The following is a 26,227-nucleotide window of genomic DNA, read 5'->3' on the forward strand; positions in this document are numbered from 1 at the left end:
AGTCCCCTCCATCCTTTATTACTTCCTTATTGCTTGCAGACTCCTCTGCTATTTTTTTTCAAGTTAATGATTAGTGTTTTTGGACTTTTAGCCCCCTTGCTTACCAAAAAAAAAAAATATATATTTTAACATGTTTTTAATCAAAATCAATTTATGTATAAAAAAAAATTTAGTAATGTACCCAAAAAATTACTATCAATTTAAATAGTTTATTTATTTTTGGTTCATATATTGAGCACAAAATTAGTGACATGTTAGGATCCTTATATCAAAAGCTTACCATCTATAGTACTAAAATTCAATAGTATCCCAGTTAATCCAAAATTTTACTTGTTGAATTGAAGATTAGAAGAGATCTACCAGAAAAGTTTCACCTTTATTATATAAAAAAATCTCCTTAAATAGATATGTCCCAAAGTAGGTGTGGGGGTTTAGTTGAATTAAAAATAGTCTCACATTCACATTCACCTAAGTGTGTTCCATGTGGCACCTAACGTTCCACGTATACCGTTAACATGCTAAATTAATTATGCCATGCATTAAACAAACTTTGCTACACATCAGAGACTAATTTATGTACACGCAATCTTTTGAGGACGAAATTGATGTAAATTACTACTTTTGGGGATCAGAGAGATTGTATAAACAGTGTCATTGATAGAGTCGTTAATAATTGATAGTATACGTATACAACATGTACATTTGAGAGGAAAATAATAACAAAGAAACACATATTTGCTGCATGATAATTAGTTTCAATTTTTTTTTTGTTTTTCCAGCAAGCATTTTGTGAGAAAGATGGTACAAGAGATTTGACATGGGCATGGAAGATGCAAAGAGAAGAAAGTGTATGTAGGCAATGAAATTCGTATAGAAATTACCATAATCTTGTTTATGGCTAAGTATTGAACAATTTTTCGGGTTTGAACTCTGGTTCTGAAGCATGTGACTGACAAAAAGATTAGATCTCTTCCTTCTTCTGATTCACTTGAGAATTGTAACAGGCGGAAACAATTTCCACTATGAGATTCCTAGATTCATGACATTGTTCAAGGTGGTTGTTTTTGGTGCAGTGTTGGACATTGAGAAAAAGTAACATTGGAGTATTGGACCATCGGATTTTATTCATGATGTCTAAATCTGCTTGGCACATTTGATGCAATAAATGTCGGGAGTGAGGTTCTTTTCAGAATTTGAAACTTGTTTGTGGAAACTGGAAAAATGTGATGATTCGAAAATGGGTTTGGTCTAAAATTGCATACAGTGTTTCTCTGTAGAAAGTAAGAGGAGAAAACAAGCCAAAAAATTTCCTTTCTCACAATCTTTGGTAGTTACTTATACAAAAAATTGATATGCAGTGAGAGACTATTAGAAACAATAACCTTGACGAAGTGTTATTGTTATGTTTCTTATGCTCAAATATACAAATATACAATTCTATTCAAATATGAAAATATACAATTATGCTCAATCCTAAGTTTGAGCAGAATTGTATATTAATTTTTATATTTCTATATCTGTTCTGTATATAGAACCAAAACCTTATGTTCAATCCTTGGAATTGTACATTTGTATACAAAATCTTAGGACTTGAAATCCTTTGGTACATATCACACTAAAGACTTCAATTCCTAAGATTTTGTATCATCAAAGTTAAATATCAATTATGCATTTTGTTTGTGTTATTTGTATTGAGACCTATATTTTAGGTTCATTGAAGCTGACCTGAGTATTTTTTAAGCCTTAGTCATATTTAATATTTGGTTTGTGATTAGGATACTTAACAATGGAGGAGAATGAACAAGAATCACGACCATTGGCTTTTACTCCAACATGGTCTATTGCTGTTGTCTTAACATTTTTCCTTGCTTTTTCCTTGCTTCTAGAGCGTGCCATTCACCATTTAAGCGATGTAAGTGTTTTTAGAATCTTTATTTAGCTTTTGTTGTGTTATGATGATTTTGAATAAACTTCTCCATTCACTACTACATATATACCATTTTACATCGGTTATTAAACATTATTTACATCGGTTCTAAAACCGATGTAGAATAGAGTGACGTAGTATATGTATACTATTTTACATCGGTTCTATATAAAACCGATGTAAATTTGTGCATAATTTTACATCGGTTCTATATATAACCGATGTAAATTTGTGCATAATTTTACATCGGTTTTATATATAACCGATGTAAATTTGGTACAAATTTACATCAGTTATTCATAAAACCGATGTAAACTTGTCTCCATTTGCTTCATCATGAGTAGCCGTAGCAAGTGCTGAATCCGCAACAGGTGCAGCAGATTTTTCTGAAGTTGGATCAGCAGCTGCATCAGCTACCTTTTTGGTTATGGCATCACCGCCTGATTTAGACGGACCAGCACCTTCTTTGGTGCCATCAAAGATTTTATTTGAGTGCACAACAACAACTGCATCAGCAACTTGAGTATTTAAGGCCTCACCGCATGATCCAACACCTGCTTTGTTGCCTTCACGTACATGTTCACCAGCTGCTGTATTGTCCATGCTTGCATTCACGTCGAATGACTCAGCTGCACCAACCGTCATCATGGCATCTGCACCGCCAGCTGAATTAGGCACCGCTATTGATCCACCCCCACGATAAAGGTCCTGACCAGCAGCTTTCTGAACAGCAGAGGGTGCACCAGCTGCTTGATTACGTTAAAAAAAAAGTTTGATCAGCAAAACACAGGGAATTAAATGGAAAGGAGAAGTAATGAAAGCAACCAATACCACTTAGTCAGGGAAGTCATAAAAAATCCTCGAAATATAGTCTCCTCAAGGAGTGGAGCAAGAACCCCTGTGATGCCCACCAAGCAGGCAGTGCTACAATGAAAATAAACACAATCAGTCCCATACTTGAGAATCTGGGATATCTGACACAGGTAGGAAATTTTGACAATTTTTTTTCATTGATATAATCAGTCCCATACAATGATAGCGAAGACTGCATTAAACCATCCACCTAAGTCAAGTTGATGCATAAGTATAACTTCATTTAAACCAACTAGGAGAACAATAACTTGTGAGATATCCAAGTACCCAACCACACACGGGTAACATGGAATCTAGAAAAATGAGCAGTTCCACAAGTATGATGATAGCCAGAAAACATAATTATACCCTAAATTGAGTCATGTGATATGAATATTTTTTTCCAGTCATGAGGGATAACATGTAATCATTCTACACACACGACACTGTCATATTGACAGAGCATGCAGCAGGAGTTCCATTGTTGATTGACGATTTGATATGCATTTTCAACAATGTTTTTTTCCAGCCAAATTTTAACTAATGGAATTTATAATAGAAAGCACTAATGACTGCAACGAACAAACTCCACAGCAGCTAGTGTAGCAGTACCTCTAAATTCACCAGAGAAACAAACAAGTGTAAACAACAATAACAAAAAATAAGCAAAGACAAAAGTAACCTGAGATAGAGAGCACATGAGCTTTGGCCAAGCAAGTAGTCACAAACAATATCAGCAAACGCCCATCTAACATTCCTAATGTGTTTAAGCAAGGGATTTCCCTTCTGCAAAACGGAAAAGAAAATTCACTTCAAGACACTAATAGAAAAACCTTAACAAAATTATTTCCAAAGTCATGCAGGACAAAAATGAACATAAGCATTTAATTAGAATGCCATGAAACCATAGTGATCATCATCACTCCAGCGAAGAACCCTCATTTTAGTAAACAAAGGTGGATTTCTTCCCAAGTATAGATTCTGAACAACAGCTTCTTTCTGCAAAATATAGTACAGGGATATCAAACTCTGATACACCAAAAGTCAAGATATCAATTTTATATTCACAAAAACTGCATCTTTCTTGATAAAAGTTGAATAGAGAATATGAAATTCATATCACATAATTTTCAAGAAAATGGTCAAAATTCATATTATGATCAACCACAATCAAAGACAAATAACCGAACAGTACGAGTCATTCAGCAGTCCAAGGTTTGTATTTCTCTAAGAACCACGGAATGATAGGGAGTAAAATATTCTGAGAGGCAATCTTTTCCATACATATGGGCCATATGTTTTCAACTGCATGGTTCAACCACCAGACTGTTTCAGAATCCGAAAGCACCTAGTACAAAAGAAAAAAGGACATTGCCAGTTATATCAGAAAATCATCATAGAACAATCCTTTGCAATTAGAATATGAGCATGTTTAGATACAAGTCTAGATGAGCTTTTAAGAGCTTCTATACTAAAAAATACTCTTTATTGAGCTCTCAAAAATTTGTTTAAATTGTATCCAAACAGAGCCTATGACATCTCAAATTTAAACTTTCAATGATAAATAAAATATACCTAAATGAACTGATATGAATTTACAAATATATATATATATATATATATATATATATATATATTAACTACTGGGGAATATTTGTTTTCTTATTACTACAGTTTTTATCATTTCTTCATTTAATTAAGTCATATAATTTTATTTTCATCATCAAAATGAAAGCATTTTTTTTTCAAAGGCATCAAAAAGAAAACTAATTAGCTTATCACTCAATAGAATCTTATTGATAAGTAATATTGTAATAATCCATTCATGGATGTGGATTCTAACTTCCTTTCTAAGGATCACTTTCAGTTTCAAGTTAAGGGAATAACTAAACTTCAAAGAAGAATTTATTCAGACATTAGTTTGTTTTCTTCATTCACCACTGCTTAGTGTTTATACACTTAAAAAACTCATTAAGCTACTATTTTCCCCTAAAACTTCATGATCCACAAAATCAAATAACCACACTAAAACCAGCAGAATTACCCTTCTTTGGTTGGCTTGCTTCCTCTCCTCAAACTGCAACTTCTTCCGCAGCCTCGTAACATAACGCACATGAACCTTACCCAAAAAAAAAATAGATCAAAGTCAGAAACATAATAATATTCCCCATCCTTTTCTCTTGCCTTTAAACAAACACTACAAAGCAGAAAAAATCCAAAACACGATTCCAGTACCGAGCCCCTTATTGTTTATTTTCTTTCCACATCATCAAGAATGCAAAAACAAATATAAAAGGCAAAGAAAGCAAATAATGAATATCCAAAGAAAAGTTGCCAAAATCTCCGACCATGATTCTCACCAGGTAAAGATATATCAAAGCTACAAAATAAACAATCGGGTGGCACCAATTGAATGCAGAGAGGAGCCATAAATAAAGGGTTTTCGTGCGAACTCTTCAACTTTCACTAATACCGGAAGCTCTCGTAGAATCAAAAGTTTGAAAGCGGAAAACAATAACATACCCGCAGGAGTTAGGGTTTTCCGATGATGATGTTTTTCACGGTCTGAGAAGAGTCTGGGTGCTTACTATTAAGGAGTTAGGGCTTTCTTTGGAGAACGATGGGAATCAACTCGGTGCAGGTCACGTGACCTACAGCTCGACCTTCATTTTTGAAACTTCATCTACCCACATCTCTATGTGCCCGCAGCACTTCCATACGGAGAAAGATAGGCTTACCATGTTCCATCAATAGCACCTAACCTATGCCGATTTTGGCGGACTGTGCTCCACCCCGGTGAACTCATGCGATTTCGACGTGCCAGAGGCCAGAGGTGAATCCATTGGACTTTCTTCGGAGAGGAAGGAGGGAGGCTTTCTTTGGAGATGGCATGGCGGCTTTGTTTGGATATGGCGCACGCGGGTAGGGAAAGTTATCCAATTCTACATCGGTCATAAAGTGAACCGATTTAGATATCTTTATGTTTTTCCTCTTATTTACGAAATTGCCACCGCACTTTTACTACTACATCGGTCTTCCATTAAACCGATGTAGATTTGCTTTACATTCTTCAAATAATTACAAAAATGCTACAGCATTTTGGTTTTACATCAGTTTTATTAAAACCGATGTAGAATTAGTGACGTAGATGAGTCATTTTCTAGTAGTGATTAACACTTTTAAGAGTGAAAAATAGAAAGAAAAATGAAATAATTTTTTCCATAGTTATAAAATTAGTTTATACTTAAATTGATTTGTAGAAGCTCTCTCTTGATAACTTCTCCAAAATCTTAAAGTTAGTTTTAGCAAACCTAAGTTTGTCTATAACATGCTATCAAACTTGTTACTGAATTGAGTTCATTTATATGTTGCAATAAATTATTCATTTGTAGATCTACTTCATCTCTTACATATACAAATTTATTTTAATGTGCATTGAATAGACTACAAAGAAGCTCTCTAACTCTACTTCACAATGCAATCTATGAATTTCTTTCTTTTATTCTTTTGGTTGAAGTTTGGTTCTGCCTATTTATTTTCTAAATATTAAAAATATATCTGACTTGAAAAATATCACCCAGGATAAAATTCAAGAGGGACTAAGGGAAAGGGGTTCTTAGAGCTTCCTTTCTGATTTGCTTTCCTTGTGATGCCAACAAATCATCAACAGAATTGAAAATTAATGTATTTTTGTATAAAGTGCCATTTTATTTGCATCCGTTTTTGGTGATCAAAGTGCCATGTTGCCCTTACTTTTTGTTCACACTATGATAAGATCAAAAGTATACCGTATGGTGGCTAACTAGGCCGAATACCCGAGTTCGTGGCCGACTAGGCCGAATACCCGAGTTCGTGGCCGACTAGGCCAAATACCCGAGTCCGTGGACGACTAGGTCGAATACCCGAGCCCACCGACCACTCATAATCTGAACGGAACGTATCGGTGTGGTCGGCCAAGTCACGGATTTACGCCAGGATAATTATGGAGAGGTTAATTTATGTAATGCACCGGATTAGCCCCCTAATTTCCCGGGGCCCAGTCCTTAATCGCGGCCCAATAAGAATCACTATAAATAGGACCCCATCGAGGTACGTAACTAACTTTCACTTACTGCATTTACTACGCCGAGCACTTACTTGAGCGTTGGAGTGTCTTTGCAGGCACATCCCCCCTCACTTCGGACTACCCGGATAGGAACGAGAAGACCGAGACCCAGGACCAGACCCGCTACAACAAGGATAATTGAAGTGTGTATCCTAGCACAGGAACAAAAAGTAACTATGTTGATTACATGTATGTTTGAGTAGACTTCTGCATAAGCTGATAACCACTTATGCGAGAAGAAAATAAAAAGAAAAAATGAAATAAATTTTTCCAAAAATTAAAATTAGCTTATACATAAACTAATTTGTAAAAGTTCTATTGTATTAATTTCTCTAAAGACTAATTGTTAACCTATGTAAAAACTAATTTTAACTTATACAAAAACTTATTTCATATTTTATTCACCTAAATGTATTTACAGATAAGTTTATTCAAACATGTTTTAGGTCCAAACAAGGGCACTTCTATAAAGTTTAATCACTTAACATGTTTAATTGTTAATTAAACTTGATCACAGTGTTGAAGTAAATGGTTTTTTTTATGGTTATAGTGGTTGAAGAAAACGAATCAAAAGCCCTTTCTTGCAACATTGGAAAAAATGCAAGAAGGTATCATGCATTAATTAAGTTTTACTACAATCCTTTTTTATAAGCAAGTTTGATCCCTTGGTGCTTACTGACTTTTCTACAATGATCTAATTTTATTTAACATTTATCTTTTCCTATTTATCAACTCTCACAAGTTCACAATTTTATTTAATATTGATCTCAGAGATGCAACTGCTTGGATTTGTATCACTTCTATTAATAGCTACCTCAGACGTGATAGCAAATATTTGCATTTCAGAGAAGTTCTACAATGATGCTTTTGCTCCATGTACTAGATCCGAGATTGCTAAAGAAACGGAAAATAATGACACAGAAGAGCATAAATTGTTGATGGCTTCCAATAACCCACACGTAATTAGGAGAATATTGGATGACATAAAAAAAAATCTTGCAATGAGGTATGACTTCTTGGAAAGTTTCAAATCGCTTGTCTCAATTCTTGAAGTACAACTTATATTCTGTAGGAAAACTTCACTTAATGTCAATTAGTTTTAAAGTAAAATCAAACATAATATCAGAGTCTATAATCCATCTTGATAAACCGCCTATCAGAATAGGCGATTTAAGATAAAATCTTGGTAAATTACTTGTCTCAATCCTTGGAGTACACCAAATGTTAATTGGTTTTAAGATAAAAATCTAACAAGATATCAGGGCCTATAATCCATCTTGGTAAATCGTCAGTTCTAGTAGGCTTGCCTGTTCTAGCAGACATGTGGATGGAGGAAGGGTGTTGGAAAGTTCTATATCGCCTATTTCAATTCTTAGGGTGCAATTTATATATCTATAAGACAACTTTACTTAATGTCAATTAGTTTTAAGATAAAATCTAACATGACTAATACCTTTATTATTGTGGCTTTTACTGTTATGAATTAATGGATGCCAACTTGGAATTTGTTCTTTTGCTCAGGGTTATGAACCTTTTGTTTCACATGAAGGTCTAGAGCAATTGCATCGTTACATTTTTATCATAGCTGTAACACATATATCTTTCAGTTGTCTCACAATGTTGTTAGCAATTGTGAAGGTGAGATATTCTCTATAGTAAACAAGGTCTGGCTTCCACACATTATCACTATTGAAAAATGAGCATAACATAATATTCTGCAATACACTGGTTTGAATGTTTAATCCACATGTTCATGTTCTTTAATATGCTTATACATGGAAACAATGTAGATTACTTCGAGTCATTCTAAATGTGGGATTTGATCCAACCTGTAATTTATTTGTGCTATCAGGGGAAGATAATCCTTAGCAAGATTTGGGTAAACTACTTTCAGCTAATTAATGTTACTACTAAGTTGAAGAAGGTGAAAATTAATGAACTTGTTATTAAAATATTGAAAAATTTAAAAGAAAGAAAGAAAAATACCATAAAATAAGACAAGATTGTATATGTTACTAAAGGCTATACACAATGTTCAGTTCCCTTTAATGCAACTTATTAAACTTTGAAATTTCTTTAGCTTGCACAAGGTAATTAAAATTTGATAGAGAGCTCCACCAATGTTAAAGAACTTTGAGATTCCTCCCTTTCTAGAATGGTTAACCATTCGAACTAAAGGTGTGCATGTATCCCTTAGTGAACAAAGGTATTTTTAGACACAAGATTAAAAATGTTTGTGAGCAAAGAATAAGACGCTTTCTCCGAGGATCAAGTTCTTCAAAGGTGGCACAAGGTTTTAGGGTGGATGATGATGGAATGGACGAAAATGGAAGTTGGGTAGAAGGTGTTTGAGGAAATGCTTGAGAAGGGTACTCTAGGGTTTGACTCACTTCAAGGTAGATGAAGGCCACTTCTAGGGTTTAGCTCTCAAGGTGGAGATAGGATGGGAGGTGGCCGAAAATAGCCAAGGTGACTAAGGATGATATAAAGGCAAAAATGCTCTCTTTATATTCAATTTCCAAAGTATTTACAAGGTGTGGTGCATAGGGTATTTATAGGAGTGGGAGGCATCTAGGGTTGCATTTAGGGTGCCAAATGCATACCAAATGAAACCCAAATTAACCCTAGATGCAACTTGGTGGCCAAGGATGGAATCTTTGGGTTTAGTTAGGCTACATCTAGGTGCATGACAAGACCATGCAACCTTTGCCCTCCACTTGGGCCTAAGCCTTTCTAAGTCCAAAAATAGGTCCAAACACCACCAAAAATGTGTCTAGCTCCCTAATTAAATACCTTAGCCCAAAATAAAAAACCTATGATCTAAAACACCCCATAATACAAGGGTAAAATGGGAAATACAAAAGAAAATAAATCCTATGACTAAGATACCCCAAAATACAAGGGTAAAATAGGAAATTAAAGACAAGGGCAAAAAATAGGAATAAAAATAAATGCTATAAAAACTTAGGAGTTAAGGCCTAAAAGTAGGCTTACTCCTCTTATGATTTTTCAATACTAACCCATTCCTTTTGCTTCCTTCAATACATCTCCTCTTGGACTTCTTGGCCTTAGTGGTATTCCATCATTCCCTCCCTCTTGAAAAGGATTTGACCTCAAATCAAGAGGTTCCTCATGGTGGGCATCATGTCCAACAAAAACATAAAAATAAGCATTAGAGGTAATAGTATATGATAGAAATGGAAAGTGTATCCTAAGAGGAGTTCTACTAAAAATGCTAAAAATATTATCTAAATTAAAAGGACTAGACTCTCTAATGTGAAAGATAGGATCCTCCCCATGGTGAAGTCTAGATGTATAACCAAAACCTAAAAAGGTAAAAAGACTAAAACTATAGTACACTAATGCATTAGTCCTAAAAACTAAAATATCTTGTTGGAGGTACCCAATGTAGTGACCTAGGTATCTATTGAAAAATAAAGAAAACTTAACTAAAAAATTACCTAAACAACTTTGTATTGCATTATTTGTTAGATACATATGAGAAAAAGGTGTTAAGAGGAGTCTAGAAAACTCATATAATCTAAGTTTGTCTTGTAGGGAAGTATCCAAGTTAAGTTCAAATAAGTTTGAACTTCCTTCAAGATCAAAAATAGAAGATACAACACCTTGAGATGTATCCAACAAACCATACAAACCAAAATTTGGGTGCTTTATAAAGAAAACTAAAGTAGAAAAAGTCTTAAAGAAAGAAGGCTTATCTACCTTGGGCACCACCAAGGAAGTAGTACAAGAGGTGGTACTAAGTGAAGTCCACTTCTTTTTCACTAAATCTTGAAGTTGAAATTCTTTTTCTTTAAAAAGGACTTGTTTTTGAATCTCCACTTCATGACTAGTGGCAACGTGAGAGAAAGAGTTAAGGTCTTGATGAATAAAGAGAGTCTTTTTAAAATCATTTTCAATGGGAAAGTGACTCTCTTCAAGCATAAGCCCTTTGGAAGAAACATTATCCTCCTTACTCTTCTCTAAGAGTGTTGGTTGTTGTTTTTCTTGTTCTAACCACTCTTTAACCCTCTCTATACTTTGTTTCTTTTTTTCTTTCTTTTCTTTTTCTTTTCTTCTGAGTTCTTCCTCTCTTTTTGTATTTTCTTCCTCATGCATACTCTTAGGGATTCTAACCACTTTGGATTATATGATATTGAGTGAGCATTTTATGCCTCAAAATCCCATCCTTAGTCCCTAGGTTAATTCAGCTAGCCTACTTCATTCTCCACCCTTGGAGAGTGAAACCCTAGAGTGGCCTCCACATACCCCAAACTTAAGATCTTGCTTGTCCTCAAGCAAAGAAAAATCAAGCAACTAAGTTAACACACAACCTAATCTCCTAATTGAACACGATTTGAAAATTGGTAATCACACAAAACAGCCATACATGTCTTCCAATAGTTGAACACCAGAAAATGTTTACAGTTGATCAGCCAATTAATGTGGTGCCCACACAATTTGATATCAGAAGTGCATTGCAACAGTTCCCAAAGGGATTAACAAGCATGTCAATGATACTAATGAAAATTAGTGAACAACCTCTTCCTCACCAAGATCAGTGTTTCTGTCATCACACAAGTGTATTTAGGTGGGAATCTCTCAAATTTACACAAATAAATCACACAAGTCAACTTTGCTTTTCATCTCAATCAAATTCAAAAATCACATAATCATGCATAGATCACAAGGTCTTTCATGGGTTGTAATGAGGCTGGGCTAACAAAAGAAATTGGTTCTTCTGGGTAAACAAAAGACACCACAGGAGTAGAAGAGCAAGTCTTAATGATCACCATGTATTATTCTTCTTCCTTTCTCTATCCCCAGAAGTCCCAAGATACTACCTTCACCCAAAGCATATAGATCATGCAACACACTTATTCACACAATTTAATCACTTTTTGATGTTTGATTTTTTTTTTCTTTTGCTTTCTCTTTTGATATATATATATATATATATATATATTATTTATTTATTTATTTATTTATGATTTTTGAAATTCTTTTTGATTTGAATAACAATTGACTAATGGCCACAATGGTACAACCATAACATGCAACAATTATCCATATGCTCAGCAACAATGATCACCCCAAAATATCCCAAACTTAAGATTTTTCTCCCCTTATGATCAATTTGACTGCTCTCCTATTCCTAAGGTGTGGGAGAATTTTGTTTTTCTTAAGGGCTTCAAGGTTCTCAATAAATTCACTGTTTGGCTCAAAGTAGGGTGCAATGGATTCACTTTTTTTGTTAGGTTGGCTTTTTGGTCAAGTGGCACAAATTTACAAGAAAAATTGCCTTGATCATCTCTAAACAACATATGCTATGCAAACTCAAAAGAGACTCAAGCAAAATCAACTGCATGAAATCAAATGGTAACACTCTAACAGCAAGAGGGGCCAAAACTCACATAGGCTAATAAAGTTGCTCAAAACTTTTCAAAAATATCATGCCACAGTCATTAACCACAAAAGTAATTGTCACACTATCACTAATCATCCCTAGAGTGCAACCACAAACATTTTTGATCTTGTGTCTAAAAATACCTTTGTTCACTAAGGGATACTTTGAGATTCCACCCTTAACTTTAAGAACAAGAGCTTAAGAAAGACCAATGACATTTACTCTATCTCTAGCAATAAGCACCATTAGCTGCTCTATTTCAAGTCAAAGGTTTAAAATCATTTCTCAATCTCTTAAAAACCTTAAGTTCAAGTTAAGGGTGATCAAGCCATAACAAGCATTATGCACAGAAAAAGAGCAATAAAATTGAATAACAACTTAGATTGATAGCTTAGAGTTTACACATGAGAATGAGTTTAGTTACATCAAACCCCAACAAGGGTGAGTTTAGCTACACATAGACATGTAGAACTCTACAAATGATGAAGAAAGGAAGAAGCTTGATCTTGAAGGTTCCAGAGCTCTCCAGCCGCCACACAAAGTCCAAGAATGATCCTCCTTACTTCTCTCTTCGAAAATCCCACTTTTAGGTCATAAAAGATTTTGTCTTATGTGAATAATGACATGTCAGCACAATCCACGCTAAGCGTGAGAGCCACGCTAAGCTTGGGGATAGGTCTGGAGTGAAATGAGGTTCTGGGACTCCCACGCTCAGCCTTAGTTCCACACTCAGCGTGGGGATCAAAATTCTGTTCCAGGGATTCTCTGCCATGCTGAGGCTAAGCGTGGATCTGGGGCTTAGCCTGGGGACTTAACCACAAACTCCTTCAACTTCAAATTCACCACTTTGTGCTTAACTTTCTTCCTTCTTTCCTAGCTTTCTCCTAAACTACAAAACAACAACCAAATACTTGTAAGTTACCTAAAAACATGATTCAAAAACAAAATGTGATCACCTAACAATTTAGATATGTTTTGAGTTAAAAACAAAGTCTAAAGTAAGGAAAATTGATATAAGTGCTTCAAACTAGGCCATAAACTTAATTTTATTTTTCAATTTTCAAAACGCATTAAAACTAAACAGTCAGAAGCAAATAACAGAACAAAATAATAAAATAGTTTTTCAAAGTGAAACAGCTTAGTCTTCCTCTTCATCATCTTCAGCCTCGTCTGACTCTTCTTCATCATCATCCTCCTCACTTGCTTCCTCTTCCTCATATTCCTCCTCAAACTCCTCATCATCATCAACTGCATCACCTCCCCCCTGCGCTTGATCATGGCCTCCTGGGGATGCTACAAAAGTAGAATAAGTGAATGTAATTAGGAAGACACAAAATCAGGCAAAACAATGAACAACCAAGCTGGGTTTTTTTTTTTGTCTCCATAGCCACGCTGAGCGCCCAACCCACGCTGAGCGTGAGGGTTGCAGCAGTGTGCTCCTCTTTTGGCCCCAAAAAGGCTTCACATACCACCAAGAACACCAAAATAACTTGAATCTTGTCATGGGCATTCACAAAAATAAGGTTTCCAAGAGTTTTAAGAAGACCCATTCACAAATATACCACCACAAATGTGCAAATATCATAAAGGAACATCAACCATGAAAATAAGCTTCAAAACACCATGGATACAAGGGTTTGCACGAAAATAGGTAGGGGGATAAGATGAGTGGGAAAAAATAGAAATGGAACCAAGAAACATACAATGGAGGGAATCACACAAGATTAGGGAAAAAGACTTACCTTCATGCCTTTGATGAACAAGAAGAGAGAAAATGGAGCCTACCCACACTAAGAGCAAGACGGCCAAGGAATGAGAAGAAATGAACCTAGGGTTTTTGAGAGAGTTTGTGAAGGGTTAGGTAGAAGAAAAGAACGGGCTTCTGGAGAGAGAGTGAGAACATTTATTGAAAAAGTGACTCCCAGGCTAAGCGTGGATCTGAGGCTTAGCGTGGGAGCTCCAGGTGCCCAATTGCTCTGCCATGTCCACGCTGAGCGTGGATTTCAAGCTAAGCGTGGGAGTTCCAGAGAGAACTCCCAGTTTTCAAGTTTAAGTTCTGAGGCTCAGCGTGGGACTGAGGCTAAGCGTGGCATCTCCAGAGAGTTATTCTTCTACCTCTGCACTGATAGAGCTTAGCTTGGAACTTCATGCTGAGCGTGGATTTCAATTTTTCTGCAAATTTTCAAAATTTTCAAGCATAGCTCAACATGAAGTTCCTCAAGCCCTCACAAACACAATGCTTTCTAGACTAAGAAGCAAACACAATGATTAACCATGCACCTACACCTAGAACACACTAACACAAAATAACTGAATTTAAAGGCATGCTAACTTGTTTTTGGATTAAAAATGATGGGTTGACTCCCATAAAGCGCTCGTTTTCTGTCACTAGCTTGACAAGCCAAGACTTCAAGGGTTGTTCAATTCAACGGTGGAATAAGCTCGCTCAATTTCACCGCCCAAGTAGAGTTTAAGGCTTTTGCCATTTACCACCCAGCTCTCCTTGGAGGAAACATCCTCCACTTGTATTGCTCCATGAGGCTTAACTTGCTTAACTCTGAATGGCCCTGACCACTTTGACTTCAGCTTCCCTGGAAAGAGTCTCAACTGGGAGTTGTAAAGGAACACAAGTTGTCCTGGTTGAAATTCTCGTTTTAAGATCTTTCGTTCATGATACAGCTTCACCCTTTCCTTGTAATGCTTAGATGACTCATAAGCATTGAGCCACACTTTAGCTTTCCCAAGCAGTGAGAATGGAAGTGACTTCAAGCGAATTACATCATTTGGAATTGATTTTTTAGCTTCTTTGTAGCCTCACACACTACCTCATCCAGCACATCCACTCGGAAACAAGCACCCTTATCATTCGGAAGGGTCGTGGCTTCAAATACATTGAAAGTGATCACCTCATCTTGGACTCTCAATTTTAATTCACCATTCTCTACATCAATGATTGCTCGTGCAGTCTTCATAAATGGCCTCCCTAAGATAATAGGAATAGTAGAGTCTTCTTCCATATCCATAACCACAAAATCAGTTGGAAATATGAATTTGTCAACTTTAACGAGCATGTTTTCAATCACACCATAGGGATACTTGATAGACCGGTCAGCTAGTTGCAAAGTCATGCGAGTTGGTTTTACTACCACCTGGCCAACTCTATCTAACATAGACAAGGGCATGAGGTTAATGCTTGCACCCAAGTCTAGCAGTGCTCTTCCAACCGATAGGTCCCCAATAGTGATTGGAATTGTAAAACTTCCAGGGTCCTTGAACTTGGGAGGTAAGTTCTTTTCAATTATGGCACTACACCCCGCTTCCAACTCAATGATCTCTTGCTCAATAAACTTTCTCTTCTTTGTCAAGAGGTCTTTCATGAATTTTGCATAAGTGGGCATCTGTTCCAATGCCTCTGAGAATGGAATGTTGATCTGAAGCTTCTTAAAAAGCTCCATGAAGCGTGCAAATTGTTTCTCTTTATCCTTTTTGCTTGGGGCTGGGGGATATGGCATATCCTTGGTACTAGACACCTTGGGTTTCATCTTCAATTCTCTTGCTAGCTGGCTCTTTGATTTTTTAACAGCAACTTCCTCAGCCAACTCTTCTCCCTCTATGACATTCTCTTTTTCATTTTCTATTTTTTTTATTTTTTTCATTATTTTCTCCATCTCCCTCTCTCATTTCTACCTCTTTTTCTTGTTGCTCTTCCTCATCCTCCGGCACACCCACTCTCTTACCACCTCTTGTTGTAATTGCACTACAATTCTCCTTTGGTTTAGTGTGAGTATTGGCTGAAAAATTTCCACCAGAATTTTCAGCCAATTGTTTGGCCAGCTGCCCCACTTGAATCTCCAAATTCTTTATAGATGCTTCAGTATTCTTGTGGTTAGAGATTGAGACCTGGATGAACTGGTTCATTGTTTCTTCTAATTTAGACTGTCTGTCATACAAGTTGGGCCTTTGCATAGGAGGTCTACTAGATTGAGCAATATCATTCTGGTTCCACCCTATGCTAGGGTGTGATTGCCAATTCTTCCCATAATTACCACCATAGTTTCCTCCTTGTCGAGCTTGATTCTCCATGTAATTCACCTCTTCTCCATGAGATGCGAAAGTATCAATGCACTGCCTGTGAGGATGATTCAACCCACAAAGATCACAACTTAGAACTTGATGTTGAGTGGATTGTAGTTGTTGTGGAATCCGAGCAAGTTGCTTGGTAAGAGCCTCAATTTGCTGGGACAAGAGCTTAATTTGAGCTAATAAAGCATCTTGAGATCCCAACTCTAGAATTCCTCTTTTTTGTCTTGACTCCCTTTCAGCTGGTAAATCATAGTCATTTGCTGCCATAGCATCAATCAACTCTATAGCCTCCTCCGGTGTTTTAAAACGCATAATACCTCCAGCTGAGGCATCCAATAGAATTTTCACCAGTGGCTGCAATCCACCTAGAAAAATATTAACCTGAGTAAGGTCATCAAATCCATGACTTGGACATCTCCTCAACAAGGATTTGTATCTCTCCCGAGCCTCAAATAGAAGTTCATCTTGCTTTTGAGAGAATGTGACAATCTCACTTTTTGCTTGATTAATCTTAGCAAGAGGGAAGAATCTTGCCAAGAACTTTGTCTCTATGTCAGACCACCTGGTTAAGCTTTGATGTGGTAGAGCATTGAGCCACATCTTAGCTTTCCCAAGTAGTGAAAAAGGAAACAACTTCATTTGAATCACCTCTTCAGGAACTTGATGTATCTTCACTGTGCCACAAAGCTCAATAAAAGTATGGAGATGCATATATGGGTCCTCATGATCAAGACCCGCAAATTGATTGTTCTGAATCAGATTCAACAGTGCTGGCTTCATCTCAAAATTAGTGGCAGCAATTGCAGGAGTGGCAATGTTAGAGAAATGAGTAGTACCAGTAGCAGCTGCATGATCACCAAGAGTAATTCTTGGTCTTTCCTCTACCATTTCTACTTCCTCTAAGATCTCAGATAAGGAATGATTGAGAGGGGACGAAGTAGCCTCTCTGTGTTGTACTTGCTTGGCTAGTAACCTTTGCTTCCTTACTGCTCCCCTGTTCCTCCTAGCTGTTTTCTCAATTTCTGGGTCGTAAGCTAAATCACTAGCAGGAACAGTACCTCGCATAAACCAGAATCACAAAGCTACAACAAACAGTTAGCAACACAGATACAATGAATTAAAAGAAAAGGAATATAGTAATTGCAAAATGTAAAAGAATAAATGAATCAAAGCCTAGATTAGTAATCCAAGTGACTTTGCCTAAGTATTGAGATGCAAATCCCCGGCAACGGCGCCAGAAACTTGTTATCTCGTTTGACAAGTGTACCAAATCGTATAAGTAGTTCAATGAAAGTATGAGTATCGTCTCCCAAGGGACTTGCGCAACACTTTGCAATTTCACTTGTTATACTAATTAAGCTACCGAAAAGCAATAAGAGTTTGATTTGCTGCAGTAAATAATGTAAATAAGCAATAATAATTATTTTTGGTATTTTGGTAAACACTTAGAGTGCAAAACTTGATTCTAATGCAATATTAATAAATTGTTGGGGTTTGACTTCACTAAACCTTCCTCTCATGCTTATCACTAAGTTCACAATAGTTATTATTCAGAATTTATCAATCACTCTCAAAAGTAACCAACCCTAATCTCTTACAAGTTGGCATCTAAGTTTCTAACTTAAACTATCAATCTCTTGCATAGTTTAACCAAAAAACCAGCTTTAAGAACAAGAGCTTAAGAAAGACCAATGACATTTACTCTATCTCTAAGAATAAGCACCATTAGTTGCTCTATTTCAAGTCAAAGGTTTAAAATCATTTCTCAATCTCTTAAAAACCTTAAGTTCAAGTTAAGGGTGATCAAGCCATAACAAGCATTATGCACAGAAAAAGAGCAATAAAACTGAATAACAACTTAGATTGATAGCTTAGAGTTTACACATGAGAATGGGTTTAGTTACATCAAACCCCAACAAGGGTGAGTTTAGCTACACATAGACATGTAGAACTCTACAAATGATGAAGAAAGGAAGAAGCTTGATCTTGAAGGTTCTAGAGCTCTCCAACCGCCACACAAAGTCCAAGAATGATCCTCCTTACTTCTCTCCTCGAAAATCCCACTTTTAGGTCATAAAAGATTTTATCTTATGTGAATAATGACATGTCAGCACAATCCACGCTAAGCATGAGAGCCACACTAAGCTTGGGGATAGGTCTGGAGTGAAATGAGGTTCTGGGACTCCCACGCTCAGCCTCAGTTCCACGCTCAGCGTGGGGATCAAAATTCTGTTCCAGGGATTCTCTGCCATGCTGAGGCTAAGCGTGGATCTGGGGCTTAGCCTGGGGACTTAACCACAAACTCCTTCAACTTCAAATTCACCACTTTGTGCTTAACTTCCTTCCTTTTTTCCTAGCTTTCTCCTAAATTACAAAACAACAACCAAATAAGTTTTTTTATTTGTTAGCTTAAATTTCTCCCATAAATTAAAAATCAACCTATGCATCTCAACTTTCTAAGCAATTAGATTAAAGTCCTTCTATAAAAGTTAAATGCATAACTTGATTTTAACTTATGGCAGGAGTACAATTTATGTTACCTTCTTATTTTTTTGTCCTATACGATTACTTACAAAAAAGATTATCCAAACTGATGAAAAAATAGTCCATCATGTTCTACTCCTATGAAGCATCGTTGTTCTATGTGGTAAACTTAGAAAATTAGTAAGAAAAATAAAACCTTACATGTATATTTTACCCATCCATATTATAAGATGTGTACTACGACTAATTATCATCTATTTTTCGGAATGCTGTGAATGAAAACACAATTTGATGATTAGATTGTTGTTTTGGTCAAAATTCAAACTATGTAATAATTGATAGTTCTTCAAACATGTGCAAGTGATGTCCTTCAATCTGTCTTATCTTAGTCTGAGATGCATATCCAACTTGCTCACACCAAATCAAAGAGACTTGTTTGATTCATAGTTCGTGTTAAGTAGAAAAGGTAAAGTACCAATCTACAATCAAAAGTTCTACTATATCAACATAAATCCTAAAATATCTGGGGGGAAAAATTGTTCCTGACTTGATTTAATTTGATTCTCATTTTCATTGCTTTTAAACAGTGCTTTACCAAAAAATAAAAAATAAAAACTACCATGTTGAATTGCATTTCCATTTTACAGTCGGTCATTGCTTGACATTATTGTTGGGGGATTAAAACAAGGTTTCACATCAATAAAACAAAAGAAAAAAAATAAAGAATTTATAAAACATACACATAATGTCTTTTGGGTGATAACCAAAAGTATAACTATAAAAGTTTAAATCTAAAGCAGATAATATCTCACCATTGTGGAATTGTTTGTGAAATAACCTTATAAAAAAATAAAATAACTCTAATAGTGGTATAGAGTCACAGATCGGATTTGGTGACAATCAATAACTTATAATAAAAAGTGATAAAATGATATACAAAGACAACAACAGTATAGAGATAAATACTCACAAAATAATCCTAATAGTGGTATAAAGTCACAGGTTGAATTTGGTAGTAACCAATAACTTATAACAAAAGTGATCAAATGATATATAAAGTCGAGATACAAATAAGGTCTTACATCAACAAAAAAAGAAAAGAAATAAAAGTTTATAAAACATATAGATACTCCAATATGTTTTAAAGATATATTTGATTTTCGGTGTTAGTAAGTGTCAAATGTACTACTCAGTATTTCAAATTAATTTTAATTTAGATTCCATTAAACATAGTCATAGGAACATGAAACAATCTGTTTAAATTTCAGGAATTCTGTGATGTGTCTTGGTATAGAAGTAAAACCTCAATCTGCTATTTATTTTGGATTTTTGCTTGATGTAGTAACAGTGTAATTATTTAAACTAGATTCACAATTGGAGAACGTGGGAGAATGAGGCTCAAATAGATCCACACAATTGTTCATTTTCTGGTAAGATCAAAATTGATCATTTTTCTTCTGTAGATAGTTGATCATGTATCCATATTCCGTAATCCCATTTTGTCCTTTACAATTATTTTTGCAGCTGTTACTTCTACGATTGACTATAAAATTAATGCAGTTGTCTATTTCTACTTCTAATGTACAATCCATATGCAATAAATCCTTGTTATTTACATAAAATACAAATCAATATTCATGTTTTGTTATGATTCACTTTACCAAAACTGCCAAAAAATTATGTTGGTAGTACCTATATAATGATCACTAGCCGTGTACTTCTCTTATTCTGTTAATAAATTAGTAAATCATCAGAAAAATATAATTGTCAGTGCTGATCTAAAATGAAAAATAGCATCTAGATATCATTTCCTAAGTTCTTTTTTATAGACCATGTGAAGCCTTTTTATGTTTTTGTGTCATTTCATTTTCAGCGTCGAACATTTAGACCTTCCAAAAATGAACTGTTCAATGTTTTATGATACATGAAAACGTGTGGTCATGTAGTTTATTTAAATTCATCTTCTGAATTAGATTGACCATTCATGTGTTGCAACAGAAATCCCAAGACACGTGCCAGCGCTAAGTCAAACATCCTTAATTATGGTTCATAGATCAAATCCATTGTTCAGAAACACTTTCCTCATTTGGGTGGTAATAATAGAACCTCCATTTTATTTCTTCCTTTCCATTGAGTTAAATTTCATTTATTTTTTTCATCATGTCTATTAAAAAATTGAGTTAGAAAAGGCAGATATATGAGAGTGTTTGAAATCAAACAGTGCATAACCTAGTTTAACATATTTGTATTCTTGACAAGGGCTAGACTTTTTAATCAAATTTGCTTCTTTTCTAAACAAATTTTGAATGAATTCATTGCAATGTTTTATGAAATTGGTTAAAGCATTACAAAATGAATCCTGCGTGCATGTATTATCAGTAAAATGGGATCAAAAGTTGAATGATTATTGTTTTACTTGGATAAAACAAATGATAAGAACTTAATTTTTTTTAGTAATCCAATAAGGCAATTAGTAAAATAATTCAATGGGACTAATAGTATAAATCTCTCGTAACTTTCAGTAATCTTTGAACCAAACTTTCTTTACATGATTTTCTTTTTTGTTAACTTGTAACTTTTCTTCCTGCTTCTGTATATGATGTCTTCTTAGTGTTGCCATCTGTTTCTGAGTAAAAAAGCTTATAGTTTTGAAAAAGGCTTTGACTTGCGTTATCAACAGGGGTTCTATTTAGAACCACGTATTCCTTTATAATTTAATTCTGAAGGTATCTAATTTGAAGTTTAATCGAATTGCAGGCTTGTTTTTTACGACAATTTTGGAATTCTTTGGTTCGCAATAATTATCTTACACTTCGCAAAGGCTTCATCATGGTATCCAATTCTGTTTGTCTGAATTCTAAATGTTTCTTATTCGAAAGCAACATAATATGGTTGTTACCTCATTTTGTACATTCAGGTGACTATGTTTTTGTCAAGGTTATGTTGCTAATTTGTTATGTAAGCACTTTCCTCAGCAATCACCATTTGTTGATAAACTATGGCCTACGGTCACAACTACAAAAATGCTTATAGTAGAAACTGAATAGTTAGATGCTTGATGAGTTTCCCTATTTTCTTTCTGATTTTGTGTTTCTACTTTATTTTGGTTGAAGTAACAATCTAGTGATCTACCATGGTACTTGTATGTCAGGTTTATTGGTAGTATGCAGTGATCATGTACCACTACTTTGTGAATGTTTACATAGTCTGTTTTTCTTATTGATGACAGAATCACAATCTCTCATTAAAATATGATTTTCACAACTACATGATTCAATGTGTGGAAGAGGAATTCCGAAAGATAGTTGGTGTGAGGTTAGTAATAGTTGAGATTTAGTTGTTACAAATTACAATATTCATGACAAGATCCTTTGACAGTTATTTTCTGGTTATCTAGAATAATAACATTTCTCCTTTGCTTTGATGTATTTTGAACAATCTTAATTTCTGGGCTGTGGTGATCAATATTTCTCCAAATAGTTGAACAAAATGTCATCGCATTCATCTACATGAAATATTTTAAGAGGCGGTTTGAATAATCATTATAAGGAGGAAAGAACATATGTTGTCTTGACACATGTAACATACTATCCTTTCTGTTATTGCTTATATATATATATATATATATATATATATATATATATATATATATATATATATATATATAATGAAATAAAAAATGATTCTCATGCACAAATTGAAAGATAAAAATTTCTGTTTGGAAAATCTCTTGTAGTGTCCCACTCTGGGGATTTGTTGTTGCTCTCATGCTATTCAACATTAAAGGTATGTTCTCCCTTTAGCTTTCATTTGTAGACCGTTTTCTCTATTAGATTACCTAAATCTTTTGCATATTATCCAAGCTTACAATTAGTGTTTTGGTATGTAATAGGATCAAATCTCTATTTCTGGATAGCTATCATTCCAATTTCTGTAAGTTAGCTTGGCCATTTCCTATCTTTCTTTTAATTATCCTTCTTTCTTATTTGTATAGTTCAATTTTATAATCCTTTTTCTCTGATTTTTAACAGTCATGTGATATACGTAGTTTATGTATATTGCAGTAAATGATTGTCTTAAGTAAGGGGAATTACAGTAAATGGTTATCTAAAATATTGCCTTGTATTGTATTTCTTGGATGGGTATACTTTTTTCAACTGTCATTTTATTTCTATTATTTGTTCTTGTGCAGCTAGTTCTTTTAGTTGGAACAAAGCTACATCATGTTGTAACCTTGGCATTAGAGAATGCTGAAATAACTGATTTCTTCTCTGGAGCAAAGTTGACACCTCGTGATGAACTTTTCTGGTTTAAGAAGCCCGAACTACTACTTTCCTTGATTCATTTCATTATCTTTCAGGTTGACAACAATTTGTTACATCGTGTGCTATTATCGTCGTAATAATATTTATTTTCTTGCTAACTTCTTATGCAAGCTCATTGATTTTCTCTGCAGAATGCATTTGAGTTGGCTACATTCTGTTGGTCCTGGGTACTTCTCCATCTTAAGACAGAATCATACTTTTAGTAATAAAGATAACATTTTCAAGTTCGGCCTGAACCGTAAATTGTATGAAAGAATTGTGTTTTTCAAAAGAACTGATCCAAAATGTATAGCAAGAAATCATATTCGAGATTAATCAAATAAGATGCAACTATATATTTGTGATAAGTTATTATTATCTCTATACTGCACCTCTTGAACTTTTTGGTCAATCATGATTACTTTTACTAGTTTGCCTTACGTAAGATAAATCACTCCATACAACAATAAAATGAACCCCAAGAATGATAATAAAAAAAATTAAAAAAAAAATCTCTTCCTTATGCTTTTGACCAAAATGACTTTTTGCATCTGCAGTGGGAGTTTGGAAACAGCTCTTGCTTTAACAGGAATCATCTCCTCGTGTATTCGAGGCTAATCTTGGGGTATGCAGAAAGCAATGCAGCCTTAAGTAGTTAGGATGTTAAATCAATTCCTTTTAACACTTGTTTTCAACATGATAGGTTCATTGGACAGTTTATCTGCAGCTACAGTACTTTGCCCCTCTATGCACTTGTTACACATGTAAGATCATGTTCAAATGATTGACTTTCCCCCCGACACCTATTTTGTTAGGCATTATGTGTTTACTTGAAGTGTTAATTTTCTCTGAATGATCAAGCTTCTTTTAATATGGTCTAACTACATGACATTATTTCCATTTTAGATGTGATACTACTATCATATTTGTTGCTGCAGAAGAGTTAAATGACATCCTTCTTTGGGATAATCTGCATTGTGTTGCATGAGAATAGAGTTGTATTAAGTAAATCTTTATTATACTGAAGGAATTTTTCCTGTTTCATGTCTGATACAGTAACAGCCATGGTTGTCAAACTCGCGAGTCAACTCGTAGACTCGTACGAGTTTACGATTCCAGGGCAGCAAAACGAGTTGACTCGTTAACAGACTCGTTTTTGGGTAGACTCGGGTAGACTCGGTTAGAATCGCGAGTCTGAGCCCGAGTCCACGAGTCTGGTTACGTTTTTTTTTAACCCCTAAATGGCCCAAAACGACGTCGTTTTTGCCTAGGGTTAGTTAGTGAGAATACCAATTCCCCTGCGTGCGAGCTTCCTCCACCATTCTCACGTTTTTGAGTCTCCCCCTCTGCACAATTGGAACGCGCAGCTTCGCCTCAACGAACGCACGTCTCCGCCGCTGCGAACGCACGTCTCCGCAGCTGCGAACGCACGTCTCCGCCGCTACGAACGGTGCCGCAATCGAACGCCGCCGTATACGAACGTGCGTCTGGGAAGGACGCGATTCTGTTTTCTCTCCCTCCGCCGCATCTTCTGCCGCATACGAACGCCTCATTGCAGCTTCTAGCGCCATCGTGAGTGTTACTTCTCAGTTCTCACTCTAACATTTTTGGTTTTTGGTTGTTTATGTATGGTTAAGATTTGTATTATGACATTTTATTGTTGTTATTTGACTTATTTCAGACTTAGAATGTTGAAATAGTGATATCATATTGTGTGTGTTCATGTTTTTTAATATATTTTAATATTAGGTAGACTCTTACGAGTCTACGAGTCGAGTCTACGAGAGCTCCACGAGTTTGTGTAGACTCTCGAGTTTGACAACCTTGGTAACAGCTTTCCTATTTTCGTTTTAGATGGGAACAAACTATAAGGCAACATTAATTCCAGGGAGTGTAAGGGCGACAATTGATGTCTGGGGAAGGTAGCAAGGAGAAACAGAAAGCAAGGCAAGGTCACTGATGACTTTGAATTAGAGCCACTAAGGGAAGAAACTTCAGCAAATAATGCTTCAAGTAGGCCAGTTGAACCCGTCCTTCGACCCTCTGCTCAGTTAACTCAGAACTCCGTTTTAGAACAGAAACAATTCCAAGATCTACTTCTATGCCAAGAGAAATATAATGTGTAAAAGAAAATGATGTTGAAGAAGAAAACAGAAAAAGATGAATGGCTCCTTGATGAGTTTGAATGTTGTATGATTTTTGAAAGTTATGAGGTGAATACTTTTGGCTCCCTTGGCAAACTAAAAAGCCAATTTAGATTATGGTTTCTGGATCATATAACAAAGCTTTTGCCTTACTGATTAACCAATAATAGTGTGGGAGACTTTAATGTCCTATTAAATTCAAATATGGACCAAGTATATAATACACCATACACTTGTATAGACACGAAAGAAAATGAAAGCAGTGTTGGGGTTGAAGTTTGGAACCATGTCTGCAGAACTCCAACATCTACAAGGTGCAGTACCTAACTATTAAGTCCACTCAAACTGCTAGCAGTGTAATATGTTTGGTGCTTTATACATCCACTTTCCAGAATTGTGGCTCTAACATCATGCCAATACTGTAATAACAATTTCCATTCTTTTGGTTTATTTGTTCAGTCTTCTTACACGAATATAGTTCATTATACTAACTTTTCATAACTATCATAATTATTGAGGTAATCTGGCATCATTTGCATCCAAATAATCATTTTAATCACCTTACACTTGAAAAAAAAAATAATAAATAAATAAAAACAGTGTTTCTTTCCTTATTGTTTCGTGATTAACATTTGTTTTTTGTTTTTAATGTTTCTACACTTGATGAATATCTAGCTTCTAGCAAAGAAAATTTAGAAAAATAATAGCTTATTTTTCAAAACTTCTCTCAAAAAGCTATAAAAATAAGTGATTATTTTTTCAACATGAGTTAAACCAAGCACGTAATAACTCAACCTATTATATCTGTAACCTACATGACACAAGTGCCAAACTGCAATCGGTGCAAGACCCCATGTGCAATGGTGGCACATGAGTTTCAAGTTTCAACATGCTAGCAACAGCAAGGGAAACTATTTCCAG

General features: G+C 35.3%; 2 protein-coding genes across 12 annotated transcripts; one reads left to right on the top strand and one right to left on the bottom strand.

The window, feature by feature from the left end:
- The first annotated feature begins 257 nt into the window (after window positions 1-257).
- Window positions 258-25,132, top strand: LOC109798547 (MLO-like protein 14). Of its 5 annotated transcripts, none has more exons than XM_083061927.1 (13): window positions 258-1,280; window positions 1,776-1,912; window positions 20,225-20,288; window positions 20,857-20,951; window positions 21,616-21,690; window positions 22,088-22,173; window positions 22,595-22,644; window positions 22,751-22,791; window positions 23,051-23,218; window positions 23,315-23,350; window positions 23,720-23,787; window positions 23,866-23,926; window positions 25,017-25,132. In XM_083061927.1, the coding sequence occupies exons 2-13, from the start codon at window positions 1,787-1,789 to the stop codon at window positions 25,086-25,088; spliced, it is 942 nt and encodes a 313-aa protein (XP_082918053.1). In that variant the 5' UTR covers window positions 258-1,280; window positions 1,776-1,786; the 3' UTR covers window positions 25,089-25,132. The 5 variants fall into 5 exon arrangements, with proteins under 5 accessions (XP_082918053.1, XP_082918054.1, XP_082918055.1 ...); XM_083061928.1 differs by having other exon boundaries at window positions 258-1,179; XM_083061929.1 differs by having other exon boundaries at window positions 258-848; window positions 1,005-1,912.
- Window positions 1,957-5,725, bottom strand: LOC109798331 (uncharacterized). 7 transcript variants are annotated; one of them, XM_083061939.1, is made up of 7 exons: window positions 5,303-5,725; window positions 4,824-4,898; window positions 4,064-4,127; window positions 3,685-3,778; window positions 3,462-3,565; window positions 2,759-2,851; window positions 1,957-2,673 (listed from the first exon to the last, which is right to left on the bottom strand). In XM_083061939.1, the coding sequence occupies exons 4-7, from the start codon at window positions 3,697-3,699 to the stop codon at window positions 2,598-2,600; spliced, it is 288 nt and encodes a 95-aa protein (XP_082918065.1). In that variant the 5' UTR covers window positions 3,700-3,778; window positions 4,064-4,127; window positions 4,824-4,898; window positions 5,303-5,725; the 3' UTR covers window positions 1,957-2,597. The 7 variants fall into 7 exon arrangements, with proteins under 7 accessions (XP_082918065.1, XP_082918064.1, XP_082918063.1 ...); XM_083061938.1 differs by having other exon boundaries at window positions 3,975-4,127; window positions 5,303-5,724; XM_083061937.1 differs by having other exon boundaries at window positions 5,303-5,718.
- Window positions 25,133-26,227: the final 1,095 nt, after the last annotated feature.

The sequence above is a fragment of the Cajanus cajan genome, chromosome 8, assembly GCF_000230855.2.
Source record: "Cajanus cajan strain Asha chromosome 8, NIPB_CcT2T_4, whole genome shotgun sequence".
In the NCBI taxonomy this organism is placed as follows: Eukaryota; Viridiplantae; Streptophyta; class Magnoliopsida; order Fabales; family Fabaceae; genus Cajanus; species Cajanus cajan.